This window comes from Ochotona curzoniae, unplaced genomic scaffold, assembly GCF_017591425.1.
Source record: "Ochotona curzoniae isolate NIBS_2020 unplaced genomic scaffold, NIBS_Ocur_1.0 contig_54, whole genome shotgun sequence".
NCBI lineage: Eukaryota > Metazoa > Chordata > Mammalia > Lagomorpha > Ochotonidae > Ochotona > Ochotona curzoniae.
Genome location: NW_024466464.1, coordinates 869,211 through 883,545, shown reverse-complemented (window position 1 = coordinate 883,545; position 14,335 = coordinate 869,211). Strand labels below are relative to the sequence as shown.

At 52.7% G+C, this 14,335-nt stretch overlaps 1 protein-coding gene across 1 annotated transcript in view; it reads left to right on the top strand.

The window, feature by feature from the left end:
- BAIAP2L1 (BAR/IMD domain containing adaptor protein 2 like 1) overlaps window positions 1-14,335 on the top strand; it is a 65,269-nt gene that overhangs the window by 42,255 nt on the left and 8,679 nt on the right. Inside the window, exons 4-10 of the mRNA XM_040989959.1 lie at window positions 6,640-6,701; window positions 6,822-6,893; window positions 7,966-8,103; window positions 8,590-8,742; window positions 11,257-11,424; window positions 12,788-12,935; window positions 14,112-14,319. Coding sequence (XP_040845893.1) covers window positions 6,640-6,701; window positions 6,822-6,893; window positions 7,966-8,103; window positions 8,590-8,742; window positions 11,257-11,424; window positions 12,788-12,935; window positions 14,112-14,319 — 949 coding nt within the window. The remainder of the gene's footprint in view (window positions 1-6,639; window positions 6,702-6,821; window positions 6,894-7,965; window positions 8,104-8,589; window positions 8,743-11,256; window positions 11,425-12,787; window positions 12,936-14,111; window positions 14,320-14,335) is intronic.

The window sequence follows — 14,335 nt, the reverse complement described above, 5'->3', positions numbered from 1 at the left end:
TGAATTATACTAAACTAGCCCTGCACTCATGAATAAAATCTCCTTAGTTATGGAGCATAGTGCCTTTTACACATTGTAGAGGGCTGTCCGCAGGCTAAGCTGCTGCTTGTGGTGCTGGCGTCCTGTGTTGGACTGCTGGTTCAAGTCCTGGCTACTGTGCTTCGAATCCAGCTGGGATGGCAGCAAAAGATGACCCAGGTGTCCGGGCACCTTCCACCCGCGTGGGAGACTGGGTTGGGATACCTCGCCCTTGTTTTAGCTTGGCCAGCCTTGGCTGTTGGCAGCCACTGGGGGTGAGCCAATGGATGAACACTCTCGCTCTGCCTTTCACATACAGAAATTAATCTCTTTAAAAGTTACGTTGCTCAGCTTGACTTATAATGCACTTTCTCTCCCTATGTGGATCTAAGTAGCTGACCTGATTTTTGTCTCTGAAGAATTTTTAACTTTTTTTTTTTTTTTTGCCAATCTAAGACCATCCTTATTTCTCCTTCACTTTCAAATGGTAATTTCACTGAAAAATTCTGGATGAATGATATTTCTCTCTCAACTCTTAAATATTTCACTGTACCCTCCTAGCTGACATGGTTTGTGAAGAGAGCTCTGACGATGTAATTCTTATCACTGTTCAAAAAGTCAGATATACAGAGAGGGGGACAGACAGAGCAAAATATCTTCCATCCGCTAATTTACTCCCCAAATGGCTGCAACAGCCAAAACTGAGCTGATCCAAAGCCAGAAGCCCAGAGCTTCTTTCTTGTCTCCCATGCGGATGCAGGGTCCCAAGGCCTTGGGCCATCCTGGACTGCTTTCCCATGCTACAAACATGGAGCTAGCTGGGAAGTGGAGCAGCCAGGATTAGAACCACCACCCATATGGGGTCCCAGTGGGTGCAGGGTGAGAACTTTGGCCACTAGGCTACCATGCCAGGCCCTGGAGCCTTCTTGATGGTTGATATGGTGAAGGACTAGAAGGAGGACAGTCCTGTTGGAAGGTGGGGTGTTCGTTTTCTGGGAGGTTTTAGTAAGCCAGGGTACCTGGGGGATGGGAGATGACAATCTTTAACCTCTGTCCTGTTCTCCTTGCAAGAGTAGCCTAGGGTGGCGTGGCTGGGGTAAACTGCTGCTCTGGGTCGATAAGGTTTCAGTTTTTTTCTCTTTTTGGGGGGAGACTTCCTTGAGGAGAACAAGAACCAGGCTTGCCATATTTCACAATGGCTGTTTTTTCCTTCTGGCTGCCAGGAGCCCCAGGAGAGTATTTTCCAGTCTTCACTAGAAGAACCTGATGGGGCTCCTGGAGGTTAAACTCCTGCAGGTTTGGGGGTGCTCAGGTTCCTGAGTCATCCATGTTGGGGGCTGGGCGGAGGTTTGCCTGGCAGCCCTGGTTCCATGGGCTTCTGCCATCAGCCTCTCCACTTCCAGGGCAGGTCCCTCCACTGAGAGTTCAGTACTGGGAGACTGTAAGAAGAATCCTGGTTTATCAGGTTGTCTGGCTTAGCCTCAGTGGGGACAGCCCCAGTGCTGTCTCTGTTGGAGCACACACCACAAGTGCCCCTGCAACAACAGGCAGTCCTGGTCTATACAGTTTGAACTATCAGCACTTACAACTGAAGTGTGAGGTTTCTGCTTGAATACTGTAGTGACCACCGGAGGTCAGGTGCATACAGCCAGCCCTGAGAGAGCAGGACCCTGAGAGCGACAGGAGGGGAGACGAGTCGGGTGGAGGAGCCCTGTACTGAGCTCCAGTGGAGCTGTGTGTTTCTCCTGTGTTCTGTAGTTTCTAAGTTGTTCCGAAACAAGTTAAGCATGCAGAGAAGGTGTAGAAGTAGGTTCCCCCAACCCCACCAAAAAACAACAAAAACGGAACATGTGACTGTGACCAGATGGATACCCTACTGTCTGGATTTTCTTTCCAGAAAATGGTGCGTTACAGGTGTGTGGTCCCAGTCCTTTAGCGTCTTACACGACTGGCTGCACACAGCTGTGTACTTCAGCCATCGCTATTTCTCTCAGAGACCCCTGGGAGGTGGGCCCTCTATACAGATGGGAGAATACCGAGGCTCCCTTAGGAGCCCAGAAAGGCTGAGTCACTTCCAGGATGTGCACAGGTGCTGATCAGCCTCCCTGGCCTGTTGCTGCGTCCCTGGGATGGGGCACAGAGCGCCCTGCTCCTCACGGATATCCACTCCTTCACCTTAGCATGTCTGGTCCTTCCCCAGACGCCTCCCTGCCTTTCTGCCTCTCCTGAATGCCCACGTTCAGTTACCAAGAGGCCGGCAGCAGCTTCTGTCTCGTACCAGGGGAAATTCATGTTCTTGAACAACCTGTTCTACATTTATGGACCAAATTAAATTTCATTGGCTTGTGTTTTAGAGAGGCACTGTTCTCCAGGAGAGAAAAAAAAATGAACCTGTGCCTGTAACTTTTATTTCACTTAAAGGACTTTTTTCCAGAATATCTTTTTTTATTTCAACTTTCTGAAATGCAGAGTGATTATGAGAAAGAAAAAGGGATCTTCTGCCTGCTGGTTTGCTCCCCAAATGCCCACAGGAACCAGGGCTGGTCCAGGTCAGAGGAAGGAGCCCCAAACTCAGTCTCCCAGTGGGTGTCAGGAACCCAAGTACGTGGGCAACCATCCATTGCCTCCCAAGCACATTGGCAGGAAGCTGGATCAGAAGTAGAGTACCAAAGACTCAAGCCAGCACCCTAATAGTTGCTGCAGTTGCTGCAAGCAGTGCGTTAGCTGGCTGAGCCACAGCCTCCAGATCTTCGGGCGTGTCTGTTGTTGTCTGGGTGGAGCTTGCCAGAGGTCTCACATGAAGGAAGCAGAGTATAGGTCATCTTTCTCCCTCAGCACACCTGCTCAGCTCTTCTTGCCCTCCATCAGCCAGGGCTGCATTAACCACCCAGGTAGGAACGTGTCGTTTTATTCTTTTCTAAAGGTAAAAGGTAAATAGTTCAGTGTGAAGGTAAACCTGAGTCAGAAACACAGAAGTAGAGTCGGTGTGGCCTGGTAGTGATGACATCATCTGCAATGCCCGCATCCTGTATAGGGGCCGGTTCACGCCCTGGCTGTTCCACTTCCGTCCAGCTGTCTGTTCAATGGAGGAGGGCCCAGGGCCTTGAGACCTGGCTCCCACGGGGAGTGAGCCAGCGGATGGAAGATCTCTGTCTGCAGAACCAAGTCTGCATTACCGGGTTCAGCCAACTCAGCATCGCAGCCAAGCACACAACATTCGCTCACCTCCCTGGTGTGCTGTAACTGGCTGTCCAGTGCATGTGCTTGACTTGGGTACTTTCTGTTACGTATAGTAAGCAACAGGCCAGGGTCCACCTTCGTTCTCATCAGCGTGTGCCCGAGAATCGGCCTCCACGAATGCCTTGTGCCTGAACGAGTCTCCACCGTGACCGCTTTCCACCCCTCTGTCATTCCTTACCTGTGTGTTACCGACTGGGGACTGCTGGGTTCCACGGAGCTGACTACTGTCCTTGACTGTGTCCTCCAGGTGGCCAGTACCAGCCCCAACAAGCTGCCGCTGTGGGCACAGCCCTTCGTGCCGGACTTCCTGGGGAGCACAAGGTTGCCCTTACTAGAACTGGGGTACCACAGGAGGGGAGCTAGGGGCCGGGCTGGGCGAGGCTTGTTCTGCGCACCGCTTTCTCCGTCTTTCACCTCGTGTCTGCTGTGACCAGTGGCTGCTAGAAGCTGTCCTCTGGCCGAGGCCTGTCAGCTCTTCCACCCTGACGGTGCTTGTGGACCTGTGTGGACCAGGCCCATCTTCAGAGTACTTTGTCTTCTGTGTGGAGAATATCCCACCCTGGGGCACTTTGCTTTGGCGTTTATTTCCATTGTCCCTTATCACATTGGGTGTTTGGGAAACTATCAGAAAAACTCTTCTCCAGTGACATTTTAGGTCAGTTTCCTCTCATCTGCGTGGTAATTGCGGCCAGTGGCAGGCGGACTTCTCCATGATGGCTTCCTGTTCTGCCGTCGCTTGTGAGGAGTCGCTGTGCTCTGGAAGGGTGTGCTCTGATCACCACAGTCAGATGTGAATGCAATGAATCTTTCTGTGAGTCTGTGTGCTCAGCACACGCTTCGTGCTGCTTAACTCATTCGCAGTCTCCATCTGGTCCCTCTAAATTGACCCTGTGAGTTGGTGAAGACTTAGCTAGTGGAAAATGTGTTAGCAACCCAGTGACCATGTTGGAAACAAGAACTTGCTGGATGTCTGTACCAGTAGCATTCTTTAGATTTTGTTACGTAACACTTTTAGGTCACTTTGTGGTGAACCTGTAGTCTGAAGTGTGGGGTATGTTTCTCCAGAGTCCCTGAAGTCAGACTGCTGGCTCTGTTAGCCATCGCTGGTGTGAGTGTTGGTGGAAACTGAAGGCAGATGCTGCTTTGTGTCAGGCCAGGGTCACAATGACGAGATGTGTATGGATTTGGAGTCGTGGTCTTATGCGGTTGTCACTGTAGAACGTGGTGAATTGAGTCTGGGTTGCTTCTGGAACGCTGGCTCAGGGTGCGGAAGTTGGGGCTGTGTGCCTGTCGGGCTTGCCTTGGTTCGGCGCTGTGTGGATCTGGGCTGTACCTTCAACACCTGCCTGCAGAGTTGGTAGATGCTTTATTCTTCCTTCTCTGCATGTAATTTATGGAAAATATAGGTTACAGGACTAGGTAATAAACACACCCAAGGACAACATCTCAGACCCAAGGAACACTTGCTCCGTGTTAAGATGGAACCCGGTGGACTGAGCGGAAAGACTGTCCTCATCTTATATTTTAAGACACACTTTGAGCAGTGGGGTGCTCGCGGCCAGGGTGCGTTTCAGTCTTTTTATGGCTGAGGGTTCGGTGGCTGCCACTGTGAGGCCAGCACCCGAGTTCAAGGAGCAGTGAGGGACGGGCCCAGCAAGGTCAGGAGTTTGCTTCCTGCCACGGCGTGAATGGGCTTTTCACTGAGTGGAACGGGTGGGGCAGCACGAGGTGTGCTGGGTGGGGCCAGAACACGGAGATCAGCCATGCCCGTGTCCATGAGAGTGCCAGTGCTGGGGCTGGAGAAGCAAGTCGGTGAAAGAGGGCACTATGAGCAGAGAGGCGGGTGCCTGGCTGCCAGCTGCAATCGGCCAAATAAATTGAGCAAAGCGGTTTTCCTTCCCGCCCCCCGCCCCCAGTAGATCTGACTGGCCAAGAATAGAACACTTGATTTTCAGATATTAGGAGTGGATTTGTTTGCCATCTCTAGCCAAGGAGTCATCCATGGGTTTAAAATGGACGTGGAAGTCCCTGAGACCACTGCTGTGTGTGAACTGACTCAGACATAAGCAGCATGTAGTTTGCTCTCTCTGCGGCCCAGGCCTCCTTGTGGGGAGCTCTGGTTGGCATTTGGGTGGACCGGGCATGCTCCGGCCCTTGGTGTCAGAGCCCACCTGTCACCTGAGACCCACCTGCGTGTCACTGGGGTCGCTCAAGCCAGTTTGCCTGAGACACTGTGGGGCCAGCAGCAGAGGCGCAGTTGATATTTCCATTCCAGGGAGGTCGCTGGGGCCTGTGAGGAAGGTGACCCCCAAGAGAACCTGCTGGAGATCTCGGGGTGAAGTGTGAAAGCAGGTGGAGAAGGGGCCTCAGAGGAGGCCCTGCGGGCTTGACTGCTTAGTGAGTCGGGGACACGTTCCACTCTGGAGGCGCCCACAAATGCAGGGAGTCCTGGTGGACAGATGAGCAACCTGCCGACCCCTGCCGACCAGCAGGCTGGCAGTCAAGATTAGTGGGCCTAGGCATACGTGGTTACATGGAGCTCCCCTTCAGACGCACTGAATGTGAGGTGAGGGGTCTCATGGGACCCCACTTGTGCCTTTTCAGAGGGCATTGAGTTTCTGAATCCAAAGAAAAGGAAAATGCCTTGGCTGGGATTTTTAAGCGAGATATCATAAAATCTTGCTGGAACAGGCCTGCTGGAGTCGTTTGTATGGAAGTTAAGAGCGCAGGCTGAGGCTGACTCTGCATCCTTGAACCACAGTCTTCATTCACTCCCTCCCTATCCACAGGAGCCTTCCAGTCCCCCACAGGAGTTCCTCTGACCTGCGGGATGACCACCCCGCTACACACACATACACACGCCGCATGCGGCTGGGGTCCGGGGTACTGGGTGATGCAGGTCTCGTAGATTCTGTACAGCCCTCCCGCTTGTCCGTAAGTTGGCAGGGTTCACAGCTGCCCGGAGGGAAGCCCCTCTGCTCTTGCAGGCTGCGTGTGTTTAAGAGCCAAGATGCCATCCCTGCTGCAGTCTCCCCGACCTGTGAACTAAGAGTCGGGAAGCAGCTGTCTGCTCCTACACCCACGAATGACCAAGCACACACCAGGGATTAAGTAAAATTAAAGTGTGTGTTCCATAGTTATGGGAAAACTTCAAAATTAATTAACTTCTGTGAAGTACAGCTCAGGGAAGAGATAAACATAAAGAGAGGTGTGGATTGGAAGACAGAGCTGGCACAGCTTTGATGGGAGGTGTTTGTTCTGGAACCCACCTACCTGGACCCAAGGTCCCTGGGGTGACACCCCTCCCCTCCTTACTCCCCTTGATACCTCGATAAAATGCCGTGTGGCTCGTCCCCCTAACACGTCTGCCTTTGTCCACAGGCCATGTTCTCATAGAGATTTCTAACACCCACAAGAAGCTTAACGAGAGTCTCGAGGAAAACGTACGTGAGCCGTTTGTGCATCCCCGCAATTATCCGGTGCTTTGGTTTGTTTTTATGTTTGTTTTGCTTTGCTTGAAGTCCCAAGTCTGATGTGAATTGCTTACTTCCTTTTGTTAATAGTTCAAGAAATTCCATAAGGAGATCATCCATGAGTTGGAAAAGAAGACAGAACTTGATGTAAAATACATGAATGTGAGTGAGCCACTTCCCCCCGCCTCTGCCCTGCGTGCAGGCGGCATCCTGAAGCCTGTGCCACAGTTCAGTCCAGATGTGGGCATAGCTTAGTGTGAATGTCCTCCTGGACGCCAGACCCACAAGGCCTCTGTGGGATGGGTGGTACTTGGGATCTTTACAAAAAAACATCAGGGGAAAAAGTCACAGTTTTCAGAGGCAGTGCAGCTGTGGCTGGCAGCTGGGTCCGAGCTTCTGCCGCCAGTTCATTCACCAGCCAGGTTTCGAGGCGCGAGTCAGGGGACCCCCAAGGTCAGGTGCAGAGACTGCTCCTACATGCCGTCTCCAAGACTATCCCGCAGAGCAGCTTTCTGGTTCTCCCGTCGTCCTCCTGCCACAGTGCCCAGGGTTCTCCATCTTCCCTTTATGCTTAGAATACTTTCAACATCCCAAATCCCTTTGCTTTTCACCAAGAACCCCCTGCGGCAGTGAGCAGTGCAGGTGACTCTCAAGTCATCTCGCCATTGTCCTCTCGGTCAGAGGTCCAGGTAGGGGCCACAGTGTGCGCTGCCCTGGAGAGGCAGAGCACCACACGCACAGCAGCCAAGGGATTCTTCGTGCTGCCTGATTTCTACCCAGACCCTCTAGGTAGGCAGTTGACGATCATAGGGAAGTGTGGGTTCAAGGGAAGTTGGCTGCCTGCTGAGATCATACAGCACACAGGAGTAAAGCAGGGATTCCAGCCTCAGCCCCATGTTCTCCAGACAGCATCCAGTCGCTGAAGCGGTCACGCTTGTTTATTCTGTTCTTGACATCATAAATCCCACAGCCGCCAGCAGTGTGTGGTCTGATAGTGCCTTCATGCCTTCAGTAGAACACTTACCGACTGCTTGTCGTTCAAAGCCCTTGGCAGAAAGAAGGGATAGAAGAAAGAAGACACCTGTCTCAGGGGTCTGCCTTCTGGTCAGGTCCCCTCAAGGGAGCAGGACAGGCTCAGCCTCCAAGTTGGATGCAAGGGCTGTGGGAGGGGTCGGGGCTGAAGTATGAGCAGACGCTCGTACCAGCCGAAGCAAGCACAGCATTTCACTTGCAGGCAACTCTGAAAAGATACCAAGCCGAACACAGAAGCAAGTTAGATTCTTTGGAGAAATCTCAAGCCGAGTTGAAGAAGATCAGGAGAAAAAGTCAAGGAGCACGAAACGCGCTAAAATATGAGCACAAAGAAATGGAGGTGAACTTGCTGGTGATGGTTTCTTTCCTTCCCTTGTTGATGACGTTCACGGCTTGAGGGGAGGCGTGCTCCCAGGCTGGGGCCTCCGGAGTAGTCCGCAGCCTCCTAAAGGCTGGGCAGGCAGAGGGAACTGTCCGTGAGGAGCCTCGTTGTTCCCATTCTGCAGGTGGAAAGATGAGGCCCAGGCAGAGTCGTATGATTGGCATTCACACTGGGGTTTGAACCTGTGGCTTCTTGGTTCCCAGCAGAGCAGAAGCATGTCCCTGGGCAGGACTGAGCATATTGTGCACACCACCCTGCAGAGGGTAAAGCTTCCTGTCTCAGGGGTCTTAATGACAGGGTCAGGCCACGATGCTGCATATCCACGCCTAGTGCTTCCTGCATGACCTGCATAGCCAGGCGTGCAGATGGCAGGGGGTGGGCGTCGGGTCGGCCGCTCTCCCGGGCTCCCTGTCACCCCTGTACCACTGGGATCTGCTTTTGCAGTACGTGGAGACTGTTACCTCTCGCCAGAGTGAGATCCAGAAGTTCATCGCGGAAGGCTGCAAGGAAGCTCTGCTGGAGGAGAAGAGGCGCTTCTGCTTCCTTGTGGACAAGCACTGCGGCTTCGCGGACCTCATCCACCGCTACCACCTGCAGGTGGGCGTGCGGCAGGGCCTGCCCCCAAGGGCACCTGCCTCTAGACCCAGCCTCCTGCCTCAGGGCCCATTTGTGAACTTGACAGAAATGCAGGGGTAGTGGTCCAACGTCTGCTTGTTACACTTATTTAGTTGCAGCCAAATTTTAAATCCCTCTTAGAATCCTGAGAAATGGTTCTTTTTTCGTACTCACCTGTGAGTCCGCATTTTCACAGACTGATGCGTTCTCAGCCACAAGGTGATCCCAGAGCACCTGGTTCTTCCCACCTGGGCAGTTTGCCACGTTCCCCTGTGGCTCAGTGGGGGTGAGATCAATGGCAGTGCCGCCACAGGCCCCGAGGACCCCCACCAGGGCACAGGGTCTCTGTCAGCATTGCTCCTCCACAGATCAACCCTGCCGCCCCAGCTCAGCAGCTGGCTGGGCTGCCCTCCTCCTGCCATCCCACAAAGCTGTGAGGTTAGATCCCCAGGAACTGCCATACAACATGTGTTAAATTTCCTTTCTTCTTGATTATCTTAAATTATGGGTCACGTTGGGCCTGTGTAAGCATCCAAAGCTGGTGCTGACCGAGGCACTCCCTAGTGCAAGATACTTTCCACATGCGTGGGTAGGAGTGACGCTTCAGGGGAAGATGGCTGGGCTTATATGCATATGCATGTTAACATATTCCAGAATGTTTTTGTTTTGACTGTAAGGAATATTTAGCTGTCAAATCTACATGCTTAAGATCTACCTTTGTATTATATGCTCGCTCTTGTTGACAGTGCATCCGTAAGAGTACCTGCAACGTCAGGGGAGCTCTGAACCCGCAGCGTCCATAGAGGACAGCCTGCTGTCCCAGTGCCGTGGCTAGGGGCCCGGGATGGCCACACAGTTCTCTTCCTGTGGCAGTGTCCCCACATTGTGGGGTACTCTGGCTGTGGTGAAGTCTTAGGCTTCACCTTGGGTCCCCATCATGTTTTGCAAAGTGGTAGAATCCAGATCTGCTTCTTTGTGTTCTGGAAGTCACATCAACTGTCAGAAAGCCATGTTTGTATCTTAAGTTATACCAGCTAAAGCACCCCAGTTCTTTGTGTGGTTCTTGAGTGAGGCCCAAGCAGGTGGACCATGGTGTGGCAGTACGTTGCCCCAGTGTGCCAGGGTGATGCCTGGGCAGACGTGCAGGATTCACACCCACACCATCTGCCATTCTTAAATAGGCTGGGTGAGAACGGGAAGAGTGCCACCCAGGCATTTCAGGCCAGGCTTCCGACACCCAACTTCCATTTTCTAACCCGATTGCACAAGGAAAGGGGTTCTGGGTTTTAGCAGGGCATCCAGGAGTTTGGTGGGAGAGCAGCCTTGGCCTCCAGGGCCTCATCTGTGCCCGCCTGCCTCCCTACTGCGCTGCTCTGAAGCCTCTACAGTCAGTATGTGGCAGAGGCATCCTCGCAGCCCCCACCATACCTGCCTATCATTCCTTTGTCCTATGCAGAATCTGGTCCACTTGCCTAATTCAGGCCCCTGGGCATGTCACCTGCCTTGGAGGTGCTGCTTTTATTTTATTTTTCTTTTAAAGGTTTATTTATTTACTTGAAAGTCAGATATACAGAGAGGAAGATCTTCCGTCCCATGATTCACTCCCCAAGTGACCGCAAAGGCCAGTGCTATGCCAATCCGAAGCCAGCATCCAGGAACTTCTTCCTCCCACACGGGTGCAGAGTCCCAAGGCTTTGGGCTGTCCTCGGCTGCTTTCCCAGGCCACAAATAGGGAGCTGGATGGGAAGTGGAGCTGCCAGGAATAGAACTGGCGCCCATATGGGATCCCGGCACATTCAAGGCGAGGACTTTAGCTGCTAGGCCACGCCGCCGGGCCCGAGGTGCTGCTTTTAGAAATAGGCAGAATGGGCACAGCAGAATAGTTGGCTGAAGTCTGAAATCCTCACCTTGTATGCAGCCAGGATCCCATTTGGGTGCCAGTTCATGTCCCAGTGGTTCCACTTCCCTTCCAGCTCCCTGCTTGTGTCCTAGGAAAGCGGAGGGTGGTCCAAGGCCTTGGGATTCTGCACTCACTTGAGAGACCCAGGCGAGGCTCCTGGTTTCAGATCAGCTAAACTCTGGCCATTGTGGCCATTTGAGGATTTTTCTCTCCTCTTTGGAAATCTGCCTTTCCGATGAAAATAAATAAATCTTACAGGAGAAAAAAATAGTAGGAGGAAGAATGCAATGATTGGTGTTTCTGGGGCCAACGAGAAAATAGTAGGGATTGATGGCAGATGAGTCAGCCCCTCCCTTTAGTATGTGGACTTGTTATCATTTCCAGTTCCCCGTTGGGGCGGAAGCTCTGCATGTACACTGAGGACAGCTGGGCGTCCCTGTTGCCCTCGGCGTTGCATCTGCTCTCCGATGCACGTGTTGCTCCCCGTCCCCGGTGCTGGCCCAGGAGTGTTGTTAGTGATGATACCAGAGGCTGTGTGTGTCGGGTTTTCCAACAGTGTCCTTTTGTCTTTATGCTGGTTTCTTTTGGATTTACAGTCTGCTGAGTTACTTAATTCCAAACTGCCCCGGTGGCAGGAAACCTGTGGGGATGCCACCAAAGTGCCAGAGAAAATCATGAACATGATAGAAGAAATAAAGACCCCCATCTCTACCCCCGTGTCCGGGACCCCTCAGCCTTCACCCATGATCGAGAGAAGCAACATGGTAAGAAGCTTCCTCTGTCCTGCTTCACCTGTGTGCTTGCTAACGTGACCGGGCCACCCTGCCGGAAACCCTGAGTCCTCCCTCCCGGCCTACCTTCAGCCCCTTTCCTGCAGACCGGGGATTTGCTGTGCAGTACTGGGTGTTTAGTGTTACTGTCTTTGTTTTGGAAATTTTGTTGATTCTAGTTTTATAAGCTCTGTAAGCACAAGAAATAGGGAAGAGTTTGAGACAGGGCAGACGTCTGGTTCAGGGGGGTTAATGTGCTATTCAGTCACCTGTGTCCCACGTCATGGTACCTGGGTTTGATTCCCATCACTGGCTCCTGACTCCAGCTTCCTGCTCACGTGGGCCCTGGGAGGCTGCAGTGTTGGCTCAGGTTCTACCACTAGGGTGTGGAGGCCTGGCTCCCTGCTTCAGGCCCAGCCCAGTCCTGCTGTTGCAAGCGTTTGGTAGGAGACCCAGCGCACGGAAGCTTGATTGCTGGCTTGTTCTATATATGCGTGTCTCTGTCTATGTATTTGTCTCTTTCAAAATTGTATGGCCTTTGTGGATAGAGTGAGAACTGCTCTAAGTTGGCCACCATTTGTCACACTGTAAGGCATTCCAGAGAAAAACAGGTCTCCAAGGGGTGCCAGGTGATGGGTTCAGCCGTTATCATCTGCCTCTCTCAAATCAGAACTTTGCTGCTCTTCTGAAACACCTGTGGACATTTGGGCACATTAATCTCCTTCCTGTTCACAATCTAAGGGTGGACGTTTGCGGCCCACACCCCATAGCCTGTTAATCCTCTGCCTGTGGTGCTACTCTACTTCTGATCCAGCTCTCTGCCGATGGCCCAAGTGCTTAAACCCCTGTACCCAAGTTAAAAAAAAAAAAAAGAAAGAGAAAAGGAAGAAGAAGGTGGGCATTTGGCCCAGTGACTGGTCAGTACTCTGCTTGGGATGCCCATACCCCATTTAGGTGTGCTTGGGTTTGAGGTCACCCTTCATTCCTGATTCAGCTTTCTGCCAGTGTGGGCCCTGGGAGGCAGCAGGTGGTGACCCCAGTGCTCGGGCCCTGCCGCCATCGTGAGAGCCTGGACAGAGTTCTGGGCTCGGCTTCAGCTGGCACACCTGGCTGTTGTACTCGGTAGGCAGTTGGGGAGTGAACCAGCGGATAGTGGGTTCTCTCTCGCACTCATTCTCTCTCTCTCTCTGTATATACCTTTTAAGTAAGACTTCAAAAGAAAGAATGCAATGTCATGCAACCAAAAGAACTGGAGAAGAAGGTGAAGTTTAAAGTTTGTGGTGAAAACAACCCTGGGGACCTATGGACAACCGTGCCCTGGTGCTTTCCACTAACCCCAACACTGAACCGTTCACAGGGTGGGAAAGACTACGACACGCTTTCTAAACAGTCAGCGAAGATGCCGCCGGCCCCATCAGCCAGGGCATACACCAGTCCTTTGATCGACATGTTCAATAACCCAGCCACAGTTGCACCGAGCTCCCAGAGGACCAGTAACTCCACAGGTAAGGTCTCAGCTTGAGTCTCCCACAGAAGAGAAGTGATTAGTGTTTGGGGAAGTGTCTCCTGCTTTGGAGAGGAGCAGGTCTGGTAGGTAAGGTCAGCCCTGGCGCCTCCAGACCCCCACGGGCTCAACATCTGACCAGACACACTGGAGGTGGCGTGGCATGAAGGCCAGTGGGAGGAGGCCTACTAGAAGACACACTGTGTTCCCTGTTCCGTAGCAGCCATCATGACGTTTCTTTATCAGTATAGTAAACCAGAAAGGGTCACACTGCGTTACGGTCTTGTCAGGAGGCTCTGTGCTTTCAGCGCCGCGGTTTCTGGTTTCTCATAACTCAGCTCAACTCTGCTGCTGCTTCTCAACCACTCGGGACTCGTCCCTCCCACAGAGCCTGGCACCCAGGGCCTTGCTGCGTGTCCTGGGCCCCCTGTCCATATGCAGCAGCGGTCAGGTGGAGAGTGCCCATGGGGCTGTGGAGTAGGAAGGGGGACAGTCCGGGCCCGGCTGGGGCAGCCATCCAGCTGCCATTTCCAACGTTGGAGCCCACATGGGAGGGGCGGGATTCCAGTCCCAGCTGTGCATTCCAGCTTCCCACTAATGCAGCCAGGAAGCAGCAGGTGTAACCCAGGTCATCAGGAGGCTGCCGTCCACATGGGAGACCTGTGTTGGGCTTCTAACTCCTGGCTTCAGCTAGCCCAGCCCTAACTGTTGTGGATATGTGGCGACTGACTAAGAGGATGGCAAATTTCTCTCTGTCCTTTCACTCTGTCTCTTTGCCTTTCAAATAAGTTGTGAAAATTTTAAAAATTTAAATATATGAAACTAAGCAGTAACTGCAGCCATTTATTCCAGCGATTCTGTTGCCTGGTAGTAGCTGCTGAAACTTGCTGGTGATTCAGCACCACCAGGGAGCATGCTACTAAAGGGACGGCAAGTTTGTGCCATAGTTGTTCAAAATTTGCAGGGTAAAAGATCTCACATTGTTTAAATATACTGGCTTGGCAAAAATTGAAGGCACAAAAAGTTATGTGTATAAATATGGGGGCAAGCTCTCCCTTCCAACCCTTGTTCCTGGGATGGTAACTGGGAGCCAGGGTTTGAGGGGACCTGAGGCTGTGAGGAACCGGCCAGAGCCCTCCCTCCCCTAGCTCTGGCTCGCCCTGGCTCACTCCCTTAGATGCCTCAGAAGACAACAGTTTGCAACGGTCGGTGTCCATGGCAACCGGGTTGAACCTGATGCAGAAGCAGAAGGTGAAGACCATTTTCCCACACACCGCGGGCGCCAACAAGACCTTACTGAGCTTCGCCCAGGGAGACATCATCACGCTGCTCATCACGGAAGAGAAGGACGGCTGGCTGTACGGCGAGCACGACGCCACCCGAGTGTAAGTGAGGCACCTC